The 23,935-nt window shown below is 40.8% G+C and overlaps 2 protein-coding genes across 2 annotated transcripts in view; both read right to left on the bottom strand.

Annotated features, from left to right (window-relative positions):
* Positions 1-17,264, bottom strand: part of LOC124278024 (poly [ADP-ribose] polymerase tankyrase-2-like) — a 169,620-nt gene extending 152,356 nt beyond the window's left edge. Inside the window, exons 1-2 of the mRNA XM_046713759.1 lie at positions 17,234-17,264; positions 16,306-16,354 (exon numbers count right to left, since the gene is read on the bottom strand). The gene's annotated coding sequence lies outside the window, so the exon portion shown is untranslated. The remainder of the gene's footprint in view (positions 1-16,305; positions 16,355-17,233) is intronic.
* On the bottom strand, positions 2,095-8,540 carry LOC124278044. The gene is made up of 6 exons (XM_046713794.1): positions 8,397-8,540; positions 8,145-8,179; positions 7,432-7,489; positions 7,175-7,203; positions 6,202-6,312; positions 2,095-2,169 (listed from the first exon to the last, which is right to left on the bottom strand). The coding sequence occupies exons 1-5, from the start codon at positions 8,479-8,481 to the stop codon at positions 6,217-6,219; spliced, it is 303 nt and encodes a 100-aa protein (XP_046569750.1). The 5' UTR covers positions 8,482-8,540; the 3' UTR covers positions 2,095-2,169; positions 6,202-6,216.
* Positions 17,265-23,935: the final 6,671 nt, after the last annotated feature.

Here is a 23,935-nt window from a genome sequence, read left to right as displayed (position 1 = left end):
CCGATGGCATGGCAAGGCAAGGCTAGGATAGGCTAGACTAGGCAAGGCAAGGCAAGGCAAGGAGGATATACATTTGAAAAGACGCTGTTTAAAATAATCAACTCAAGTTGAATGTTATACAATTTAGTTACACTGTGAAGATATAAGAACGTTGTAAAATTGTATACAATGTATACATATTTGAAACCGATGTCATCACAGTGCGGCACTGAGCGGTAGACAGCCAGCTGACGTAAACACTATATTTGTTCTCTGGTTATTAAATATTGTATGATATGCATTTTCCTGATAACGCAGATTTCATGTGGATCAGAAATTAATTACCAACTTAGACAAGTTCAATATAATTATGGATTGACTGTGTTTTTCCCCCGGTTCATTGAGGTGTGAATGGAAAACCCGTTGTGCGACCTGTCCAACTCAGTCGCCGGTGTAACTGCTCGCATGTACAAGTCTTCTACGTTGAAGGTGCGGTTGACCACACACTTGCACTAACCAGATTGTAAATATATATAGACGGATGTTCTTTGTCTAACTTGATGTCACAAATCAAGAAAACAACATTAGGAGAAATAAAATTATGTTCATTGTAACAAACTGAAAACTAACTCCGATATCCCTGTCTGGCAACTGGGTAACAGCCATGACGTCATAGGCATTGTGACGTCACCGTCAGTGTACATTTGGCGCCCCGTCAGCTGGGCGAACATGGCCTCAGAGTGGATCGAGATTGTAAACAAACAGTTTGTTGTCTGTTTGTCACATATCTGTGACTCAGTTTGTCACATAAATCACATATAAATGTCCGCCACTATGTCAACTTTCATGTTGTATATAAATATTGCACTCAGTCAACAATCTTCTTACCTGATCATGAAAACATCCACATGAAAACAAATGACAAAATGTCTGAAAATGTCTTCAACAAGTTTTATTTCTCCTCAAACACAACAATAATTCTAACCTTGGTCCCACAATGTAAATACGACGACGTGAATGGCACACACCACGTCACTGTCAGTAACAGCATCATCACTGTCTGCACCACACCACACGACTTCGCCGACCAGCACGCCACACGAAATCCGCCAGTAGATGATGTCCCCAGCCTTTCGCCTTGTCGACCGCTGTCTTCCCGTCGTTGTTCCTGGCGTTGACGTCCACCCCGTCCTGGGACAGTATCAACTTCACCGTCCTAAAGTCGCCTCCCACACAGGCCCAGTGAAGGGTGTTGTTACCGTTCTCGTCCACCAGTGACACATCAGCTCCTCTACTCAGTAGCAGCTCCACCACCTCTCTCTGTCCCCGCCCTGCTGCCCACATCACCGGTGTGTGGCTCCACGCTCCTCCTCTACAGTTGATGTCAACCCGTCCCAGATCCAGGGCACGCTTCACCTCGGCCATGTTCCCATCACCGCAGGCAGCAAGGAGGTCGGCGACATGGCGGGGGTTGGAGTCTTTCTGTGTCACTGTAACAGAAACGTGTACATTGTACACGTGATGTCACTGTCTATCAATACAATACAGGAAATACTTGTACATTGTACACGCGATGTCACTGTCTATCAATACAATACAGCAAATACTTGTACATTGTACACGCGATGTTACAGTCTATTAATAGAAAACAGGAAATAACACCGTACATTTTGTTCAGACCTAATGTCTATAACAGTGTTTAGACGTAAATGAAAACATTCTGTATTTACTGTTTCAACTCCATCACAATAACTTATCCTGATCTGTGATACAAGTGTTGACACTGGCGTGACATTCCAGTACCACAGTCCTGCCTACTGCTCTCACCTCCTTGACGTTGAACAATAACTTATCCTGATCTGTGATACAAGTGTTGACACTGGCGTGACATTCCAGTACCACACTCCTGCCTACTGCTCTCACCACCTTGATGTGGAACAATAACTTATCCTGATCTGTGATACAAGTGTTGACACTGGCGTGACATTCCAGTACCACAGTCCTGCCTACTGCTGTCACCTCCTTGACGTGGAACAATAACTTATCCTGATCTGTGATACAAGTGTTGACACTGGCGTGACATTCCAGTACCACAGTCCTGCCTACTGCTCTCACCTCCTTGACGTGCAACACTTCCACCAGCTCGTGTCACTGTGGCAGTGGCTCCCCCCCTTGTCACGTCACTAAAGGCTGAAGAAAAACAGATAGATTTCAGAAACGACATATACTTGTTCCATACATTATATTCAGCTTATCATTAGCAATAGATCTATAAATAATGTGCAGTAGGTCTAAAGAATTGGGGATGGTAACATATGCGTATATTGTCTATGCAGGGTCTTAGCAGAGACCATTTATTGTATGGTCTCTGGTCTTAGTTAAATGCACTTTGATGCTACTTTTTGTGTAACAAGACCCTGTATTTTTAAATACATGCACAAGACCTGTACATTATATCCAGTTGTTCTTTTTGTACTCCATCTTTATATTCTGTCATGATTTACGTACTAGCTCATTATATTATATCTAGTTCATGGTTTAGTAGTAGGCACTAGATCTACATACAATATATCCAGTTGGTGGTTTAGTACTAGATCTACATACAATATATCCAGTTGGTGGTTTAGTACTACATCTACATACAATATATCCAGTTGGTGGTTTAGTACTAGATCTACATACAATATATCCAGTTGGTGGTTTAGTACTACATCTACATACAATATATCCAGTTGGTGGTTTAGTACTAGATCTACATACAATATATCCAGTTGGTGGTTTAGTACTAGATCTACATACAATATGTCCAGTTGGTAGTTTAGTACTAGATCTACATACAATATATCCAGTTGGTGGTTTAGTACTAGATTTACATACAATATATCCAGTTGGTGGTTTAGTACTTGATCTACATACAATATATCCAGTTGGTAGTTTAGTACTAGATCTACATACAATATATCCAGTTGGTGGTTTAGTACTAGATCTACATACAATATATCCAGTTGGTGGTTTAGTACTTGATCTACATACAATATATCCAGTTGGTGGTTTAGTACTAAATCTACACACAATATATCCAGTTGGTTTGTATTGCTACTGGTTATGTAGAGGTCTACTACTACACATAACATATACGATACACTATCCAGTTTGCTTTCACAACCGGATCTAATGTAGAACTGTCACAATCTACTCCACCTTTACCCTGACAGCTGGCAATATGAGATACTTGGCAAATATATATGGATACTTCAACAATTAGGTTTAACGCAAGCTGTAATGATATAATAATGGAATATTCTTGTGATGATATCTAATTACTTTAAAGCGAAGACTTTAAATTGTCCAGTTAGAGAATGTTGTTGTTCTCGTTTGTCGCTATTTAACAGAAAGGAGCAGGCCCCGCCCTGTAGATACACCAGCCCCGCCCTGTAGATACACCGGCCCCGCCCTGTAGATACATCGGTCTCATTCAGTATTTCTGCAAGTGCACCAAGTTTCTAGTATTCAGTTAATAGACATCGTTCACATCACGTCATGTTTCATATCAAGCGGTCTGAAGGACTTGTCAATGGTTCTGTGTTGCCGGACAGCAACAGCAAAGGTCGATCAGTGCCTATCTATTTCCACATTATGTGACATAAGTAACTGATCAGGTGACATTTGAGTTTCGAAACATGCACTGCACAAAAACATGAGTCACTATGTAAACAAAGGCGTGTGTGTATTTGAATTTGTACATCCAATATTCTCCATCTCGGCATAAACCCACATCTAAATGTAGACCCAGTTTACGTGATTGAATTCCTTCACAACGTTCACTATTCAGTAGACAACAAATGTGCCTCAGAATAATAGACTCGGCAGCCAGGGTGGTAAACATACACATTTGCCGAAATACTTCCTAATAACCTAAGGTGACCTAGTAATTTGGTCACTGAACAAATATGGCCCCATACAAACAAAACAATAACCCATGTTTATGATGACTGCCTCCACATTTTCAGTTTACTTACCCTGACATTACATCTCATACAAGATTCACATTCCCCGCACTTCTGCCTCTCCGAAAACCTGCCCTGGTATGACCCAGTACTAGATATATGACGTCACAACATGACGTAACTTGACAGATAGATGCAGTTTCGCGGCAGTGGCCAGCGAGCAGTTCTTTGTTCGTTTTAATCTTATTTGTGACTGACGAAAAACGACAAGGCTTGTTACAATCGTTGTTGGATTGAAGTAACGTTTAATAAAGAACTTACTCTGAGGACTACAGACATTTTTAATGATCGTACAATTTTATTAATTTACTGACTACGAATTCATGAACATATATCTGGTTTTAATTGTTATTATTATTATGTGTTAATATTTATTTCTTCAGTTATAAACGGAAACAAAGCAGTGAGTTGAATATGAAATGCACGTGGTAGTTTATGATTATACAATGTGAAGTTGGTCGCGTGATGGGATGAAAGTACTGACTGAAGTGTGTTCAAAGAGTAAGTATTGAACTGTCGTAATTATAAGTTCAAATCTAACTTCGCATCGGCATTATCTCAGCCATATATGGCGACGAGACCAACATTATTGCGTTTGCGTTTGCCAGTCAATCTCTGAGCCTTGGCCAGTCGATCAAAGTTACTATCCGCAAAATATATAATTACCTCAGTATTGACAAAGAAAAGTAAAAAGATGTCTCGGCTTTTCCCCTTAATATTATCAATATCATATAACAGTCAAGGTAGTTCCCAAGACTGAAAGTGTAACTCCGCAACATTTGGGATTACACTTTCTTAGAAAAGTGCAAATTCTAGTACTTTTTTGGGTTGAGTTCCTTTACGGGATTCGAACCCACACCCTCAGAGTCAGGCACTCCGCTGTTCGTCACAATGAGCAATTCAAACTAGTAACAGTGTTGTTTGGCCCAACACTGGCTGGGTGAAAGAAGGGTATCGGTTGTCGCATTGTTATGTTAGACTAAAATATCCCAAATGAAGTGAAAAGTATGCACGGTGTTTAAGATTAAAGTTCTTTAGTTATGCATAAATACACTTTTTTTTAAACTCGTAGCTATTTATTACATTACCCACAAATGTCGGAGGGCTTACGTAAATCTCCTAAGCAAGCCCGTCAGATCGTCAGAAAAACACTCATTTTGGATCCAAACTCACGTATTTCCTCTAATAAGAGCCCGGTAGCTTAATTTTCAACGGACTTCCAGACCCGGCGCTTATTAGAGGCCCGGCGCTTATGCGCTTACTGGGTGTCATTACCGTAATATTGTTAGTGAGTTGCTTTACCTCCGGCGCTTATTAGAGGAAATACCGTATTTGAATCAGTCATCGCTCGTGGTCCTATCCTTACTAATAAATTCAAATTAGGCAACACAGTTTTGTTAACTATTTTCTTATAAATCAGATATATATTTTATCAGATTTTTTAAACAATCAGAACATGACATGACCGATTTAAGTACTCGGGATATTTGAAGTACCTCAATCCTTCCATGCGTTTTGATTGGTTTGTCGGATTTTCGCACAAAACCTTCATTCATATAGGGCGACGAGTAGTCTGTCTCACAGTCCGTGAACTAAATTATTTTCCCTACTGCCAAGCCCTCTCTGCAGTGCTAAAGCCCTAAATAAAGCAAGTCTAGATTTCCTCAGGTTCTGAATATCTGGTCCTTCTAGGGCTCCTTTTCAATTTAAATGGGCTTGTTTGTTATTATCAAAATTATATATATTCAGAGACTAAGCATTAGTCTAAGGGACGAGTCTTCTTGGAGGGCAAGGGGCGAGTGGTGACGAATGGAAATAACACGAGTGGGTCACGAATGCACATCAACAGTTGTCTCTTAAACAGAGTTATGCCTCTTTGTGTTGAGTATTCGATAGGTGGAGAAAGTAGCAGTTTACCACGCGCTCATAGTAGCCCCATATTGAAATACCTTTAAAATATCATGGAGAACGTTCTGATTGAAACACCACACATTCGCCATGCATAAGATGCTATTGTATGTTCGCCCTGTGGTGGGTGGGATGGTGTAAAAAGGAAGGTGAACAAGCCAGAGCATAAGGCTTGCCCCGTCTGCATCAAACAAGAAGTTATTCTCCCGTATAGAGTTACCTCCCTTACACCAGTAAGCCTATGTGGCTACATAAACTACAGTATTAAAGCAAGACCACACGGTACTGGGTAAACGTTCAATTTAACCAGAGAATAACGTTCTCAACAGGTTATAGAGATCAAACCTGTCTTTCCTTCTTCCCTTCCGTGTTTGTCCTGGGTGGTTGTCTCTTGCACTGCATCCTGAGGTTCCTGTACCTGTAATGATACAAGGTTAGTGCGACTGGTTGAGTATATGATGCATAATTTGACAGGCTGAGTATTTACCTGTCATGCTGAGTATACAGAGGAATATTGACCTGACATGCTAAATATGCAGAGGTGTATTTATCTGTCATGTTGAGTATACAGAGGTGTATTTACCTGACATGTTGAGTATACAGAGGAATATTGACCTGACATGCTAAATATGCAGAGGTGTATTTATCTGTCATGTTGAGTATACAGAGGAGTATTTACCTGTCATGTTGAGTATACAGAGGAATATTTACCTGACATGCTAAATAGGCAGAGGTGTTTTACCTGACATGTTGAGTATACAGAGGAGTATTTACCTGTCATGTTGAGTATACAGAGGTGTATTTATCTGTCATGTTGAGTATACAGAGGAGTATTTACCTGTCATGTTGAGTATACAGAGGAATATTTACCTGACATGCTAAATAGGCAGAGGTGTTTTACCTGACATGTTGAGTATACAGAGAAGTATTTATCTGTCATGTTGAGTATACAGAGGAATATTTACCTGACATGCTAAATAAGCAGAGTTGTTTTACCTGACATGTTGAGTATATAGAGAAGTATTTACCTGTCATGTTGAGTATACAGAGTAGTTAGTTTGTACCTGTCATGTTGAGTATACAGAGTTGTATTTACCTGTCTGGTTGAGTATACAGAGGGGTATTTACCTGACATGTTGAGTATACAGAGGGGTATTTACCTGCAATATTAAGTATACAGAGGAGTATTTACCTGATAGGTTAAGTATTCAGAGGAATATTTTTACCTGACATAATAAAAGTTTAATTCACAAGGATGCAGGAATACATGTCGTATTTACCTTGCTCTCTGCTGCTGCTGTCCTTGCATCTAAAACCAAAAAAAAGTGTTTACATGTTATATGCAGTTTTGAACTGACAGTATAGTTATTTATTTTATCTTTTTGGTTAAAAATGAAAAATATGACTGATGGTGTACGTGTTTTATAATTTCACTGATGATTTGCAAACGTGCATGTGTTTCTCTAAGTAAATCTCTACAGTAAGACCTACGTACACCAAACTACTAGAAGTATGTACTGCCTCGCTTATAACGTACCTTTAAGTTGTCTGATATCGTTGTCCTTTTCCTCGATCACCTTCTGGAGGTTTTGTATCTGTAATCAAGAATTACACTCGTGTAGTTTCGTCTGCTTATAGATGATGATGGAATTATGTCAATGAAACAGACAAACTTAATTATTTTACATTTAAATTCATGGCCTCTAAACAATATCCATACAGTGAAACCACTTTGATTCGGACGACAGTGCATCCACTGCAATCTTCTGTATGAACGAAAGGACAAGGAGGGAGATCCATCAGAGCTTTTTTAATGTTGTGGCATAATGAAAAGTGTACTGTACTCAGAAACGGCTTCACTCATGCATGCATTCACCTTTTAAGGTTCTAATGTATCAGTCAATGACTTCTTTGATCTGAAGATTTTATTATCTATGAAAAGTTCTAATTAGCTACCAAATCTCCATACACCCAAGTTTCAACCTTTTATAAATTCGCATGTTTCGTTGCACAAAAGTGCAAAGATTTCCAAAACCGGTCACGTCAGGCATGCAGGATGAGTTTGATACATTTGATAAGTAACTAAACTGATATGATGCATAGTGGCCAAATATACTTTGACGCGTCTTCAGGCGACATGCGGTAATGGCTGATTTATGATGGAAATATCTACTGTCACATGGAGAGTATATGCTGACGGGGGTGAGTTTTTCACAATTAATATGGTGAGGTATTTGGAATAATACTTGCCTGGCTTTGAAATTCTTTATTTTCTCTCCGTAAATCTGAAGACATTGAGTGTGTATTATCATTTACTTCAGAGGATATCATATATAATAAACTTCTTGATTGAGCTGCAAGAGTTGCATAATTATTCATGTCATTGAGAATAAGTTTAATGGTTGTAGGCATTTAAATCAAGTAGATATCCACAAAACATTTGTAATTACGTATGTATATTCGCCTGATATAACGTTACGTATTTTATTGTATTATGCATACCTTCACATTGGTGCTTTTGTGTTGCTTGTTCGTCTTCTATTCTCTGCATCTGTAATAACATTAGCATTATATATTTGACATTCATTTATCAAAATATGAGAAGACATCCACATCTTACCAATACTAAATATACAAACAAGTGCTCATAATTAGACATATACTTTTTTACTTCGTGTCAGTCATCAACAGAAAGTCTATCGTTAAATATGATACAATTGCAAATGGACTGCGTTTTCTTTGTTTAACGCTGCAACCAGTACTATTGTCTGTACGGGTGTTGAATATGGAGGTGCTGCAAAAACGTATTGCTAGAAGCTTTTACTAGAAAACATACTGATGAAAGGCGCGGTCAGTGTTTTGTGTTATGTCTGTGAAGGTGAAACTCGGTGTTTCCTGTGCGAGCATGTGTCGAGGAGAACGAGTCAGATGGGAGTGTTATCATAACTCTCTCATCAAAAGCTCATACAAACACCTTCCATTCGTCCCCTCGCTATGAAGTTGATACAACAGAACATTGTGAAACTTCAGCCAACATCATTTTTATCTTCGCTTCAACACGGAAATCAAGGTATCAATGAGCCTTTGTGACACTTTACAGTAACACTGCACTCGTGCAAGTATGTTTAGTATAAACAGTACCATGGCCATTGCATTTGTGTATTAAAAATTATAAACATGATATTCACAACAACAACAAAAAATTACCATCCATAGTGAAAGATGGAAATAAAAATGATACTTGTGGAAATCAAAGAGGTAACAGTAGGCTTTGGCAGCACTGGTCGACGACCGTAATGAATGGGTGAGTGAGTGAGGTCCGACACCCTCTGGCAAAACATTTACACGTTCAATACTCTTCAAAATGCAATATAGGAAAACCTGCCTTTTCAGCGAGTGCTTTCTGATCATTCTTCCGATCTGAAAAAGACATGATTTGCGATTGGATTTAAATGGAATCTGAATCTGTGTCGCTGTGATATTCCTTGATTTAAAAACAGTTAACATGAAGAATACACTAAAATTATACATTGGACTTTCATCACCTGTGTAACATAAACCAGCTGTTCGGCCAGCTACATCATTATCAGTAACTTATTATTTGGGGTTGTTTTTCTCAGTTAGTTGTGACGAATAATCCTGATGTTAAAAAACAAGCAGCTTTGACTACTTAGTTCACTCAATTACTTTAAGGACTTCCCAAATTCAATGAAATGAACAAACCTGAAAGGTCATTTCCCAACTGAAGAACCTGTAAATAGAAACGAGTATACAAGAATCATACCTCTTAATGTTAATTTGAAACATAGTGTAATGTACGATCTGAGTGGACTATATCTGCTCCATCTACTGCCGAAAGTCAACATACATTCGAGAGGAAGATCTGCTCTAACCTGAAGTCAGCCTTCGGGCAACCTCACTGTGACTTCATAATTCTGAACTCGCCTTCAGCGGTGTTAATATGACAGTTGCTAATAATACAGACTATTACCAAAACGGGAGTACATGCTCAAAATGATCAGCCACTAACCCCATAATACATCGAAAAATTGTACAACCAACAGTTCTACGACAGCGGCTGACACATGCCAAATCTGGAAGGGATCTGTTTACATATTCCCCAAAAATGTATTTGATATAGTTGAGACTGCTCTTAACCACAGGGACACAAGAAGCATTCCATCTCTTCAGCCCTCTATCTCTTCAGTTTTTCTCTCTTTGAAGTTGTTTTATCAGCGCTCGGACATCCCTTGCATTTAATCATCAGTACAAAATGGTTGAATACTTTCAAAAACCAGTTAGAACAGTAACACCATTCACATGGCTGAAGCCAAAGTAAAAACCTATTTGACACTTTCAATACAAGAGCATCGTCTTTTAAAGTGAAAAGAGATATAAAGCCGATTAGTCAGGCTACGAACACATCATCTGTAAACCCCCTGCGCCTAAATACGATGCAGTGTATTTGGATGAACTATTTGGTCTAGAGTTATTTGATAAAAGAGTTTGAGGGAGCTAGCACATTATGCGGCATTCATCTGAGCAACAAGACCTGATTTTCGAACAGTACTTGGTGCTTTAAGTTCTATAGTAACCATAAAGTAAATGTTGAGGAAATCATGTGTAATAATCATTCCAATCTGGACAGTTCCGCAATGTCCTCCTTTTCATCTATAAAAAAGAATAGTATAGGTATACCTTGATATTAGAGAATAAAATAAAACAAAAGACAAAATATTTTCCTTGTATATAGTACGTGAAACAACCTAGATATATTTCATGTGTGGTTACTATCTAATTCATCTATTTACATAGCTCTAGTTTCCATGTGACATTATAGGTCCTGAAGAACATGAAAATATTCTTACCTTTTACATCAGTGCCATATTTTGTGAGCTTCTGTATCAGGTCCCGCACCTACAATTAATACAAGGAAATAACCTGAAGTCAATTGTCTCTGCATCGTAGATCCTGTGAAGACGTGTATGGAAAATACAAAGTACTCTATATTTTGTCAAACTGGTCAGATGCTAGTGAAAGATCAGTCACATTAGAATAAGATATCACATATGCTTGCCGGTTATTCTTCCCTCACTCGCACCGAGGAGGTTAGAACCCTCGACAATGATTGGTTGTATTGAAAGGTTCCCTGACTCGACCTGTTATCACAGGTGTCCTCAGATCTCTAATTGAATATGTCATTGTCAGTACACCACAACATTAACATTATTGTATTGTTATCTATCTTCTGCTATGGTTAGGTACACTATGTTTAGGACCCGTGAAGGTCCGGGTTAGAATATTGATCTTCAGTAACCCATGCTTGTCGTAAGATGTGACTAAGGGGATCGGGTGGTCAGGCTCGCTGACTTGGTTGACACGTGTCATCAGTTCCCAATTGCGCAGATCGATGCTCATGTTGTTGATGACTGGACTGTCTGGTCCAGACTCGATTATTTACAGACAGCCGCCATATAGCTGGAATATTGCTGAGTGCGGCGTAAAACTGAACTCACTCACTCACACTATGTTTAGGTAGTCTTCTTGAGTGACTTCACAATACATACATATAACTGTTGATGTAAGGTACCTGTTTTTCCAGTGCCGGGATGGCACTCGACGTATCTGTAGATTGAAATGAAAGACATAAGACATTTTTTCAATACACTTCATACTTGAGTATGGTCCTTATCGTCGTTGACTCTATGAGTTTGTGAAAAAAGAATGGACAAAAATATTGACATCCAAGATGCCGGTGGTAACCATGGTGATATCTAGGATGTGTAATAATATTGTGTGTAGTAATATTCCTTGGTTTTGTTTGACAGTTGCCTACCTGCTTCTGGTTACTCACATTCCTACGAGCAATCATTGAGTGAATCCATTAAATGTTTGGGTTGGTTGGTTTTTATATAATCCTGTTCAGTGATGAACATTGCTAGAATAGCTGCCACTGAACATCCCGTGAAATGTTGGGATAACTAATGACTGCTGACCGATTATACTTGGCCTGGCACCATTTAGCATTCATCGTGTCCACTAGTTATTCAACCTACCTTCAACAGTATCTTTGAGCACTTCAAGTCTTATTTCAGCTTCTTCAATCTGCAAATGTGACACAACCTCTCAGTGCAATCACTGATCATATCATTAAGAGTTGATTCCCCAGTAGAAACTAATACAGGAGTTAACCGGGAATCAGTCCGTAAACAAACAACAAAGCAATGTCATAATATTAACAATTCCTCCCTGGATATGTTGTTTGCAACACTATATTGTATACGCATGTGTACAAACATAAGTCCCACAAAATAGCAAGATATAAGAATTAATGTTTTACTTTTTTATGTTAACAAATATTTGTCAGAATTAATTAATTACCTGTTTCTTTAGTTCCGGTATAACGTTTTCCTCCAACTCTGCATAAACAAACAAATACTGCTGTCACTTTTCAAATCATTTCATGGATAACGTAAATGTTTAACTTCAACTATTTCACAACATTCAAAAATAATCTTTAAAAAGGGTGCACTTGCAAAATCATTATTCCAATTCTTTTTTTAAAAACAGAGACACACAACTGACAAATTATCTTGCAGTTTGCTACTCACTTGCTATTTCGTCTTTCTTGAGTTCAATATCGTCCATCAGCTTACGTATCTGGAACATATCTTACATATTTATCGACATAGGAAGTTGGATTACACTGTGTATAGGTAGAAGTACAAACCCGATCTATTGTGTTTAGTGAGTGAGGGTGTGGGTTGGTTGACTTCTATGTTACCCTCAGTTCATTTAGTGACCTTCAGTTTATTTAGTGAGTGAGTGGATGAGGTGGTTGACTTTAATGTCACCTTCAGTCTTTTAAGTGGGTGAGTGAGTGGATGGATGTAAAAAAAAGGATTTGGTCTATTTGGGGAGCAACATTGCAGTTATATGTTTAAAAGCTCAAGTAGGTTTCAGCGTCAACAGGTGCTCGATTGCATCTTGTTTGTCCTTGCTGAGTTGTTTGTCAGAAATGTTTGCATGTTTTGATGAGGGCTTTATGTACAGTAGTTTGAACTTTCACGTCAGTCCGATTGAATAGCAAGCCATCTGTTCTTCGCTCTGCAGTCTCTCAATGTGGAGAGTCTCTCAAATGGCCACATCTTCTTTTGGAGATTCTGAAACCAGATAATCTTACTGGACACCTTTTCAGTACACACAAGCCTTCCCCTCGCTCTTAGTTTGATCGGGCGGTGAGGTAGCATTGAGGTTAAAGCGTTCGCTCGTCATGCTGAAGACCCGGGTTCGATTACTCACATGGGCATTTCTGGTGTTCCCAGCCGTGATATTGCTGGGATATTGCTAAAAGCGGCATAAAACCAAACATTCACTCACGTAGTTTGATGCCTCTTTGGCTAGAATCTGATTCTGCAGCAGTCTTCTGGTGATCAGTAGTCCCTGGCACCAGTGCTTTTAACAAGGTGTCTCCTGGACGTCTTGTGCTGAGGCTTTGTCCAGGAGAAGGAATTGGTGCTGCACAGACAGTGGTGTTGGTACAGCTTGAGAAGCCACCAATCTTCATTCATCTTGTCAGTTCCACGTTGACCCCGACAGCACTTTCAGGAATCATGGTCAGTAGTTTCTGTTCTTGACTGTTGATCCACTTGAAGACGATGAAAAGCTGGCTGTAGAAACTGGAACTCTTTCTTTGTATAGACGATCAGACCCGATTGACCCACCCACTGCTGTACTTTCTAGTTTAATCAGTCCCTATGTACAGCAATGTCCACTTGCAATCATTAGGGTTTGTTATAGATTACAGAGGTCTTTCTGTCTGAGGTCCGCTGACATCTGGTTGTCATGGTGCAAACATTCCAACATGTAAATGAGCTGGTATCTTGAGCGCTCTTCTTTCTTCCGGGCTGTCATATAGTCTATGTCGTGCAAAGGTGTGGACATATGTGTCAAGGCACCATTCATTGAACCCTCAAACGATAAGAAGCATCCACTTGTGCCACATTCTACACCAATCAAGCTAGGTTTACCTTTGACTTCGCATTCTGGTGCCCGTGTGTGCCATCATTATGACACTATGCCGGATTTACCTGTTAGCTTCTCTGACAGATAGAAAGTGTTACGAGAGTGTGTTTTTTTGTACTTTGTAATAACATTGATTAAGTGATAGTTATTATGGGTCACAATGTTTAAAGTTTTGAGTGTGGGTTGGGGCTCACATCTTGCATCATATATGTTCAATGGAAACAGTATTTTAGCGGTACGCCTTTTTGATAGCCTCCCTTGGCTGTTTAGTTTTGTCATGTCGCATGTTCGACGAATTCCGATAACATTCTGAGTGGATAATGATGCTGCCTAGTTTTGCTAGAATGCTCGAGAACTGTGTAAGAGCTATACAAAGGCTGGTTGTTGCGTTGTGCAACGGATTTATCACATGACTGGAGTTATACACATCTGTCTGCCGTCATCTGCATACCGTCGTCAAGTCTGTCTGCCAACATTTCAAGACCGCCTATTCGTCTACTCTCATTGTAAACAACTTTCAATAAGTATATCTGCTCTCAATGTCAATGTCAATGAGTTAATGTCTAATATTTGTGACCCAATAGTTTAGATTTGTGACTCAATTGCATTGTACTTGATATCTGTATTGTCATTCATTGTAGTTTGCTCATTGTTTGCTCAATATATTATTGAATATTTTAGACTTGTCTGTGTTCTATTTTGCTGGTTTAAAGGGGACTTATAAACCTTTGTCACGGCAAATCATTAACCGTAACACATGTAACAGGGTGTGTAAGGTTTATCTATGCCTAAGTACTTAAGGTAATGGGGAGATTCCTTTAAGACACATAGGCTAGTGTTTGGGGATAAAGCTATAAATACTTGTCGCCTGGGGTTAGCTTAAGGCACTCAGGACAAAGGTCGCCCCAGTATTGGTCCAGAGTGAAAGATCTACTGATAAGAGAGAGGGAGCGAGCGTGAGAGTTTAAGGCAAAGACAGTGTGGGTGTGAGAGCAGACAGAGATAGAAGCTAAACTGAGAGTCTGCTCCATGTGCTTCATCACACAGAACATTTCTGAATACAGAATGAACTGTATACACTCTTGTGTGTTATATTGTTAGACCCATCCCACTTGGTCACACATAAGTAAAGGCCAAAGACATTATTGCTTGTTATCAGGGACGTTGGAAGAGCTGTCTTTTGGGGTTTTGAAGACAGCAAAATACTGTCTGAGGGACTTCTCTCAGGTTTCCCCATGTATGCTACATAGAGAATACTACACGAGGTCTCATTACATACGAATTATACGAAACGAGTGTCCTTCCTATGGTATCTGACCGAGCGAAAGCGAGGTCAGATAACATAGGAAGGTCACGAGTTTCGTATAATTCGTATGTAATGAGACCGAGTGTGGTATTTTATTTATTACCAGCGTCTTACATGCATTAAATTGACAAAATAACGTAGTTTTGTTAATATTTTGGTTTCAAACCGAAACCGGTTTCATAAAGAGGTTGCGGAAGAGTTTTGTACTGTAGTACAATATTTGCATGACGTCACTGTAATGACGTCACTGCCTTGGTAACCGACGTCACGATGCATGTCAGTTGTCTTCGCCTCGTACAGCCTCCTACAGTAAACTACTCCGTTGCACCCCGTTTCTTGGTTTGCAGTTGCTTCATTCGGCTAACATCACTGGTGGAAACATTGCGTTTACGTTTTTCGACGGGTATAATGTCTCAGTTCGACTCACAATAAAACAGCGACACGGCAACGTTCGCAATGTTTACATTCCCACAATGCATTTAGTTGTAGAATGAATGGATCCACGTGTTTGTTATGAATGAAAAAGTAGTTCCGTCACAACATGACCTAACTGAGAGGTCATCGGTTATCCAATCAAATCGTTAGAATCTCAGGTCAAGTCGTTACGACACAGGTCAACGCGATACGACACACGTGTGACGTACGAGATTAGTATGCAACTCCCATACGTTGACCACGTGGGTAATAAAGTAGAAAAGGCAACAGTTTGTAATGAGCTATCCTTCTGGAAGCGGAAACAGCCAATTTTGACGGGACCCCTTGTGTGCAGATCTGATTTAAAAGACGGCCCTTGTCCAAAAACCACCCTGGCCTTAAAGGTGATGGTCATGATGTTTGCATGTCTACCATTTTGTGGACTGGCTCTGTTAACTCTAGACGTGCTTTAGACAACTTCGTATATTCTATATACTTTGTATGTACATCTGTTAGAATTGTATTTACCTTCTTCTCGATGTTTTTTTATGTCCTCACGTTTATCTGAAAATGTAACAGATATGTCAGTCATTTCCTCTATAGGCAATATTCCAATAAATACACTTTATATTGCAACATTTAAGATCTGATAAAAAGTCTGAATACCATATGTTTGTTGTTGGAACGTTTCCACTTCCTCTTTCAGTTTCTCAATCTGAAATTCAAAATATAAATAAATATGTATATATTTGACAATACACCATGGTTACTTTCAACAATATTCTGTTTGCTTCAAGTAGGTGTAAGATCATGAAATCAGTAGGAAAATACATTATCAGTGGAGCAATTGACTTGTGACACTGTATCAGGTCACTCATTGAGACACGCAGGCTGATCTTGAAAGTCTTCGTTTGAACATTGTATCTATCAAATTGTAAAGGACGTGGAATGCTGTGGCAAGTTTGTCATTTCAGCCTTCATGTGTAATGTTTCGCTGTGCGGCTACTCACATCTGCTGATAACCCAGTCACTAGGATAACATAAGAACACCGTATACCTAAATATAGAGCAGACATCAGCTGGCCAATGGGTCATCAGAAATGCTATATTTCGTGTTATTACACACGTGTTGTGTCCGATGGGAGCCAGTGTGGTATAATGCATATATTTCCCTAGATCTATGTTCAATAGTATACACTTAAGAATTGATACTGATACTCTACACTGAATCTAAACAGAACATCAAACATAGTTCGTAGTCAGAAACTGTATCATTATTTGCCTTACGTTTACTATACATTCAGGGAAAGAAATGTACAAAACAGGCATAAGCTTATTAGAGTGAACATTCAGGTCATTGTAAAATTTTGGATCATTAAACTCATTCTTTCCTTGTTTGCATACAATGAGTGCGTACCAGAATTGGGAAACGGAAAAAACGGACCCCAAACAAAATTCGAGAAAACGGCCACGGCGTTGGAGAGAAAGGCCTACGAACATGCAAAAACGGCCACTGTGTCCAGAGAAAACGCCGAACATAGTTGCACTAAGACCTTTACGTCTAATCTAACATAATTCGATGGGAATTACTCACCTTCGACTCCAGATTTTTAACTTCATGTCTTCTCTCTGTTGATAGGGAAATCATTTTTAAATGGGTATAAATTTCAATTAAATTCATATATGCTATTAACCTTTTATAACAAACCATATCTTAATTTATGCTTCCCTGATCTTGTTTATATGATACTTTCGCATTTGTGATGTTAGCATGGATTACAATTGACATACAACATTGACATACAACTGAGGACATTTTACTTTTATGATCGGCCAAGGCCTCTATCACTGCAGCTCTGTTTCTTCTTGCTACATTAGCCCCAGCCTGCAATGCCCCAAAACTTACATGTGGTGAACTGTTGACCAATAACTTGTGGTGGTGGAATAGTTTCTGTATTTGTTTAATTGGACAATTTATGTGGTCACAAAGGCAGTTTTATCCCACCACAGTTTTCAGGCAGCCATCCATTTTGGTGTATTTACACAACAGACTCAGATAGATCAGAAGCCATAAGTACAGTTATGATGTGGATATGTTTTGATGGACACCTACCTCGTTTTCACGCTCCTTTACCGACAGTTCTCCGCGCAAATCTCGGAGCTAAAATACAAACCATGTGGTACAATGTCAGAAGCCAATTTCTGGTGTCTCCGCCCGCCGTGATATTGCTGGAATATTTTAAGAGCGACGTAAAACTAAACTCACTCACTCACTCATCCTGCGGATTGAGGGCTTGTCTCTGGAAGTGACTTTGAGTTAAATGAGCTATACGTACATAATTCCTATAACGTTTCACAAGCTCACGAGAGTAGTTTGCAAGTGTGAGCATATATACTGAACCGCAAAAGAAACGTCACCCTACCAAAATTGTTGCCAGATATGATTCTTCTGAATGTTAATTAATTTTTTCACTATTTATATTTTAGCTCGACCTGGTTCGAGCAAATGTATAAGGAAATATAGTTTCAGATGCTGTACTTGATACAAAAACATGTGCGTCAAAATGCAGTTACTAAAGTAATGATGGAACGAGGTTTATGTGCGTATTTCATGCAAATGACAATGCACGTGCATCCCTATAAGAAGAGCCACCGAACATTCGCCGAAAGTGGTTGCCACGCATGCGCGCTCAGAGGCTTATATTTATGAAATAAGTTCCCCATCCCCTTAAAACGATGATGGTCTATCGAGAGGCACCCTCCGATCGACGCCAGCCAACGGGTTTGGACTGGATGTAAATGTAGCCGTAATATTCGGCAACGACTTTATGGAGTGGGTCTTCCATGAACTCGTCCAAGTAAGCTACGGAGTAGGTGGAGTACGGGGCGGTGTGTTCCGTAGTTGTCAGGCTATAATCGATTAACGTGTCCTTGAGACGTTGTAACCGTTCGGTGCCCAAGAGACCTAAACTATTGTACAGGCTGGTGACTTATGACTCGACGCAGGGCGGCATAAATATTGAGGCCACTGAGGTCCACCCCGATGCGTCTGAACAACCGTTTCTCGATCAATCTCCACATGTTGATAATGAGATACATAAGAAGTCTTTACTGACTGACTGACTGAGTTTGGTTTTACGCCGCTTAGCAATATTCCAGCAACATCATGGCAAGGGACACCAGAAATGGGATTCACACACTGTACCCATGTCAGGATTCGAGCCCTGGTCTTCGGCGCGATGAGCCAACTTTTACCACTAGGCTACCCCAAAGCCCGACGAATCTTTAATAATAAGGGTGCAATACCATTTCTTGAGGGACGATCATCAATTCCTCTCGGACAAATACACCCTACCCCGTCTGTCTTGCAAAGTAATACAAACTCGTCTTTGATGACCACTCAGTCGACGCGGTACATTTTCATGGACCATACGGGGTCTGTGGTGTGACGTTTATCCCCTCCTTCGAGTTCACCGAGCTGGTACAGATACCTCACAATGATCCGGTCCGAAGTTTTTCTTCTGGCCATGACGCGATCGCACAGCCGATTCGGTCGTCACGGATTTCATTCGAATGGCTTCGATCGTTTTCTTGGTTTACCATCTCTTGGGCATACTGATGTCCAAACAAACGCTAGGCTAAATCTTTCCGAGCGATAGGCTTCGCCCGGTGAGCTCGGCCACACCTCGTCTCACCTGGACTTTATGCTTCGATAACAGCTGCGATACGGCTCCCATGAACTCGCGTCCGGGATCGACTTGTAATTCGGTCGGCCAGGTCAAGCGACTGCGTTTGTAGATGCGTTCTAAGGCCTTGGCGACTTGACTCGAATCTTTGGTCGTCAACGACTCCGCTTCCTTGTAGCGAATGGCGACGTCAACGACGGTCATGGCGTACTTGTGCGTTTTGTGTCAGAAACACCCAATGCGTCGAGGTCAACTGTTGGTACCCATAGCTATAAGTGTGGATGCCATCATTCGCAATTCATCGTTTGGTATCCAGGGGCAACAGCGAGGTCTTGTTTAGAGTGATTCTGTAGATGTTGTGTTTGTCGCTTCTCAACGTGTTCATGGGGTGTTTGAACGTGCGTTTATCGAAGGGAGCCTGTTTGAATAGGGTGTGTTGGATGTGTCGTTACACCACGTATTTCTTCACCGCACATTCGTCCTTCATCTTGCCAAGGATTTATTGGTTGTTCTGTGTAGGGTGTTGTCTGGGGGGTAATCGCTGGTGTCATACATGTGGCTGTGTTTTACCATGTCCTCCTCACGGCCCTCGGTACAAATTTCCTGAGCAGGTGAATCCATGTCCGTGCACAGCACTTCACATCGATCGCCGTACTGTGGTTGTAATAACAGTCGCACATTGTGTGCGATCGCGAGGACACACAAGGATTTGACGAACCTGGTATGGAAAACGCCTTGTACGTCCTGCACTTGCAAGACAACATGTACCAAGGTTGAAGTCATCGTCGAATTGAACTGGTTCATCAATATAGTCCTGACCTACCCCTATCTCGTCATGGATGAGGATTGTCATATCCTCAAACTAAAAAATAAGGGGGTTGTACTGAATACTTTTATTCCAGGTACAAAAATGGTCAAAAAATTACAAGATCAAACGGATGATACAGTGGAAACCTGATAAGTAAAATTTCAAGGGACTCGCCAAAATTGTTTACGTATTAGGTATTTTACTTATCCAAGCTTATAAAACCTGCAAAATGACAACCATATGCATGTATATGTATGCATATGTAACAATGAACAACTTATCAGGGATGGCCGTGTATTGTCAACTGCATAACGCCAGCGAGCTGTAAAGTAGGATGCTTGTTTGACTGGAGACTGACACGACTGCCCCTCATGTCGGATTATGTGGTGATCGCTAATTTAGTTATCCAGTCTCTTTGTTAAGTAATTTACTTCCAGGGACCACGAGAAGACGTTTAGTTAAGTGGTACTGTTGTTGACTTATCCGAGCTTAGTTAACCAGACTCTAATAGTAATAATTAATGAAGAAATTTGCGGGGACCAAAGAAAAGTGTTTACTTATCAGGTCTGTTTAGTTAGCGGTCTTTACTTAGGCTGTTTCCACTGTATGTTAGTCGTCCGTCCGGAAAACAAACATAAATGGTTAGAATAAAGAAGATATACTGATACAAGGTTCTACAGTTATTATTGAAGCTTTTCAAAGAGATGCCCACGCAGAAGATGTGAGCATTCTGTTGGGGTTAAAAATACGCTGTACGATATCCATCAAAATAAACGTTGTCGTATTTATATACAACTAAGGAAGAGCCCCCACCACAAGCCTTGAGTGGGGTCATAATTTTTCGAAGCCTCACATGTTACTCGACTACATTCATTTATCCAAGCACATGCACCTCATCAGCTTAAAAGTACATTGATCGAATATTGACGGAGGACCAATTGAAGCTTATTTCCTAACTTATAATACACTCGAGATGGGATTGTATCCGGCTATGGACTGCGATGGCTCAAACGCTCAGAAACTTTGGATGGATTTCGTTTGTGAAAGATCAGCGAAATTAAACACCAATTGGAATGAGAACGTGAGGTGCAACTCTGATTGCACAAAAATACAATCAAGCCATCAATGACATCACCAGTGTAGACACATCTCTCGTGGCAGTTAGCATGGGATTAGGCATAGCAGGCGTTGGCTTAATATCCACCATCGGGCCACACCCGTCGTCCTCGGGTTAGAAATAACCGGCGGGGGTATGGGGGCCTGGCGGAGTAATACTTTAATTCATTTCATCGTGCGTCTGCAATGGAAAGCGCTGAAGCATGACGAGATCAGGGTTCTGGGCGGCCAAGTTAAACATGGTCAGCGGTCATATTTCCAACGCGATCACCAATAGCAAAATCTCCGAGGAAGAGTTTCATTTGGTGACGTCGAAATCGCGAAATACCACCAAATGAAAGAAGAGATTCGAACCAAGACTCCGAAACCACTGACATCAGCGAAGAAAAAAAACCTCATAGAACAGCGTTGACAACAAATCATTCAAACCTTCCTTACACTAAGAACAAAGATCTCATCAAAGATTCACCTTAAACTATTTTGTTGATGTAAACATAACCTAGTAAAAACATAGACCCTCATCGTACTACTACTACTTTAAAGAAACCCACATTAGGTCCACCCGACCGTAGGCAGTCAGGCGAGCAGCTAGGCAACCGCTACTGTTTATATCAATGCACATCAAGCAAACTGTTATTTGTAGACTTTAACATTGCTATATATAACTCATATTTCTTAGCTTATGGAACCCGATTTTAAAATAATTGATTGTGTCTTCTAGAAATGTTTTCAGCGTCTGGTTTCAAACATCCTTTTCGCTGCAACCAGCCAGCAACCTAATACGGCTGTGTGTCTTTGCTTTGTATTCAATACCCGCGTGACAGGCCACAACCAGAGAAATACTCTAACGTCAGGTCTAGATGGCGTTACTGAAGGCTTAGCAACGATGGATCTGCCAGGCCCGCCGTTACTAGGCTGGAAGGCCACCTTTGCTTAACTTAGCAATGACGGTGCTTGTTTCACTTCAAAAGTCTCACCGATACCACGTCTCGAACTCGCGTCACTAGATTACGAGTCCTACACTCTACCATCACAATGTTTGGAACTTTGGGTCTAGGCTGGCGACATATCGAAGGACGCCTCTCGATCGACCATCGCTGTTTTTAAGGGGACTGGGGAATTTATTTCATAAAATAAGCCACACACACACACACACACACTCACACACACCTACCACTACTCTGAATCATTCACTGTTCGACAGTAGAGACATGCCACGATTATCAAAGGGAACAGAGGGACCAAGCTTTAGGAAGACTGAATGCTGCCAAGACTGCAATACATGTTGCAAATCATTTTTTCTGTTCATGTTTGAACAATATACCACCTGCAGCAACGAGTCCAAGCCACTGGAAGCACAGCCGACCGTCCTCGCGGTGGAACACCGCCTGTTATGACAATGTTGAGGCAAACTAGGCAGAGTGTCCGTCATCACCTGCAAAATCGTTCGCTGGGACCACGGAAACTTCACAGATGAACATTGGCAATCACCAGAGACCAATGAGCGCCGACACAGATGCTGAACGTTTGAGGCAGAGAAAGCGTCAGATGTCGCAGGCCTTACCAGGGTCCGATCCTCACTGTTCGACATCATCATGCTCGCGTCCAGTGGGCCACACATCATCGGAATTGGCGTCACCGGGAGTGGCGAACTGTAGTCTTCTCGACGAAATCCGATATTGCGTCTCGACGGCTGATGGCGAGTGAGAGTTTGGCAACGACTCAGGGAGCATTTTGCAGATGATTGTGTCCTGGAAAGAGACTCGTGGGAGGTCTGGAGCATAATGGTGTGGGGGTGCTATGGCTCTCAATCACAAAACTTCGGCCCTATGGTATTCCAGATTATTGGGTGCTGGTAGAGGAAATGGTGTCACATCTACCTGCTACATTGATCCAAGCGCTGAGACCCTTCGCCGCGCCACATTTTGGTCGTCATGGAAACGCACGTTTTCCAGCATGACAACGCGATGCCCATACTGCCAGAGCAACTACAGACTTTCTCTGTCAACACGGCATAATAAACTCTTCCAATGGCCTGCTCTCAAACCCAATAGAACACTTGTGGGACGAGATTCCAGAGGAGGCTCAATGATGTGCGACTGCTTCCGATAACCGCATCTGAACTCTCTTCAGGCGTATCACCAGAAGTAAGGGCGCTAAGTTCCTTTGGCCTTCATCAATCAGTTCCATCCACTTCTACGTACAGACGATGCAACGCTGTTAATCAACGCCAGCGGAGGTCATACACGCATTGACTTTCGATAAGCACTGTCGGCGCAATCTGTTGTCATTTTGAGCTTGTCATTGTCTGAAATTCGCCTTAAAGAACCACTAAACTTTGTTTTTGTTACTCTTTTTAATCATTACATTTGAAAGATTTGTGGTTAGTCTTATGCGGAACACTAAATTTATTCTTTAAAAACTTGTGGTTAATTAATACCGAGCGATTAAAAGTGGCCAAAGTCGCCTAACTTCCCTCTCAGCCCGCCAACGAAACCACAGACGAGTTACGTAACTCTGTCGCCCAGAGCACTACAGTGACGTCATATGAGGAACGATTTTCAGTTAGTTGTATAGAAAATGTGTAGCACGCTCATCATTTTGAGGATTTCCTCGACATCAACAACGACATGCCGAATCGTTGCTTTGTCGTCAATTGCTCCTAGGGGGTCGGGCGATGGTGTCC

This window comes from Haliotis rubra, unplaced genomic scaffold (genome assembly GCF_003918875.1).
Source record: "Haliotis rubra isolate DU_JTF1 unplaced genomic scaffold, ASM391887v1 Scf230, whole genome shotgun sequence".
NCBI lineage: Eukaryota > Metazoa > Mollusca > Gastropoda > Lepetellida > Haliotidae > Haliotis > Haliotis rubra.
The sequence above is the reverse complement of the archived record's forward strand: the minus strand, read 5'-3'. Positions and strand labels throughout refer to the sequence as shown.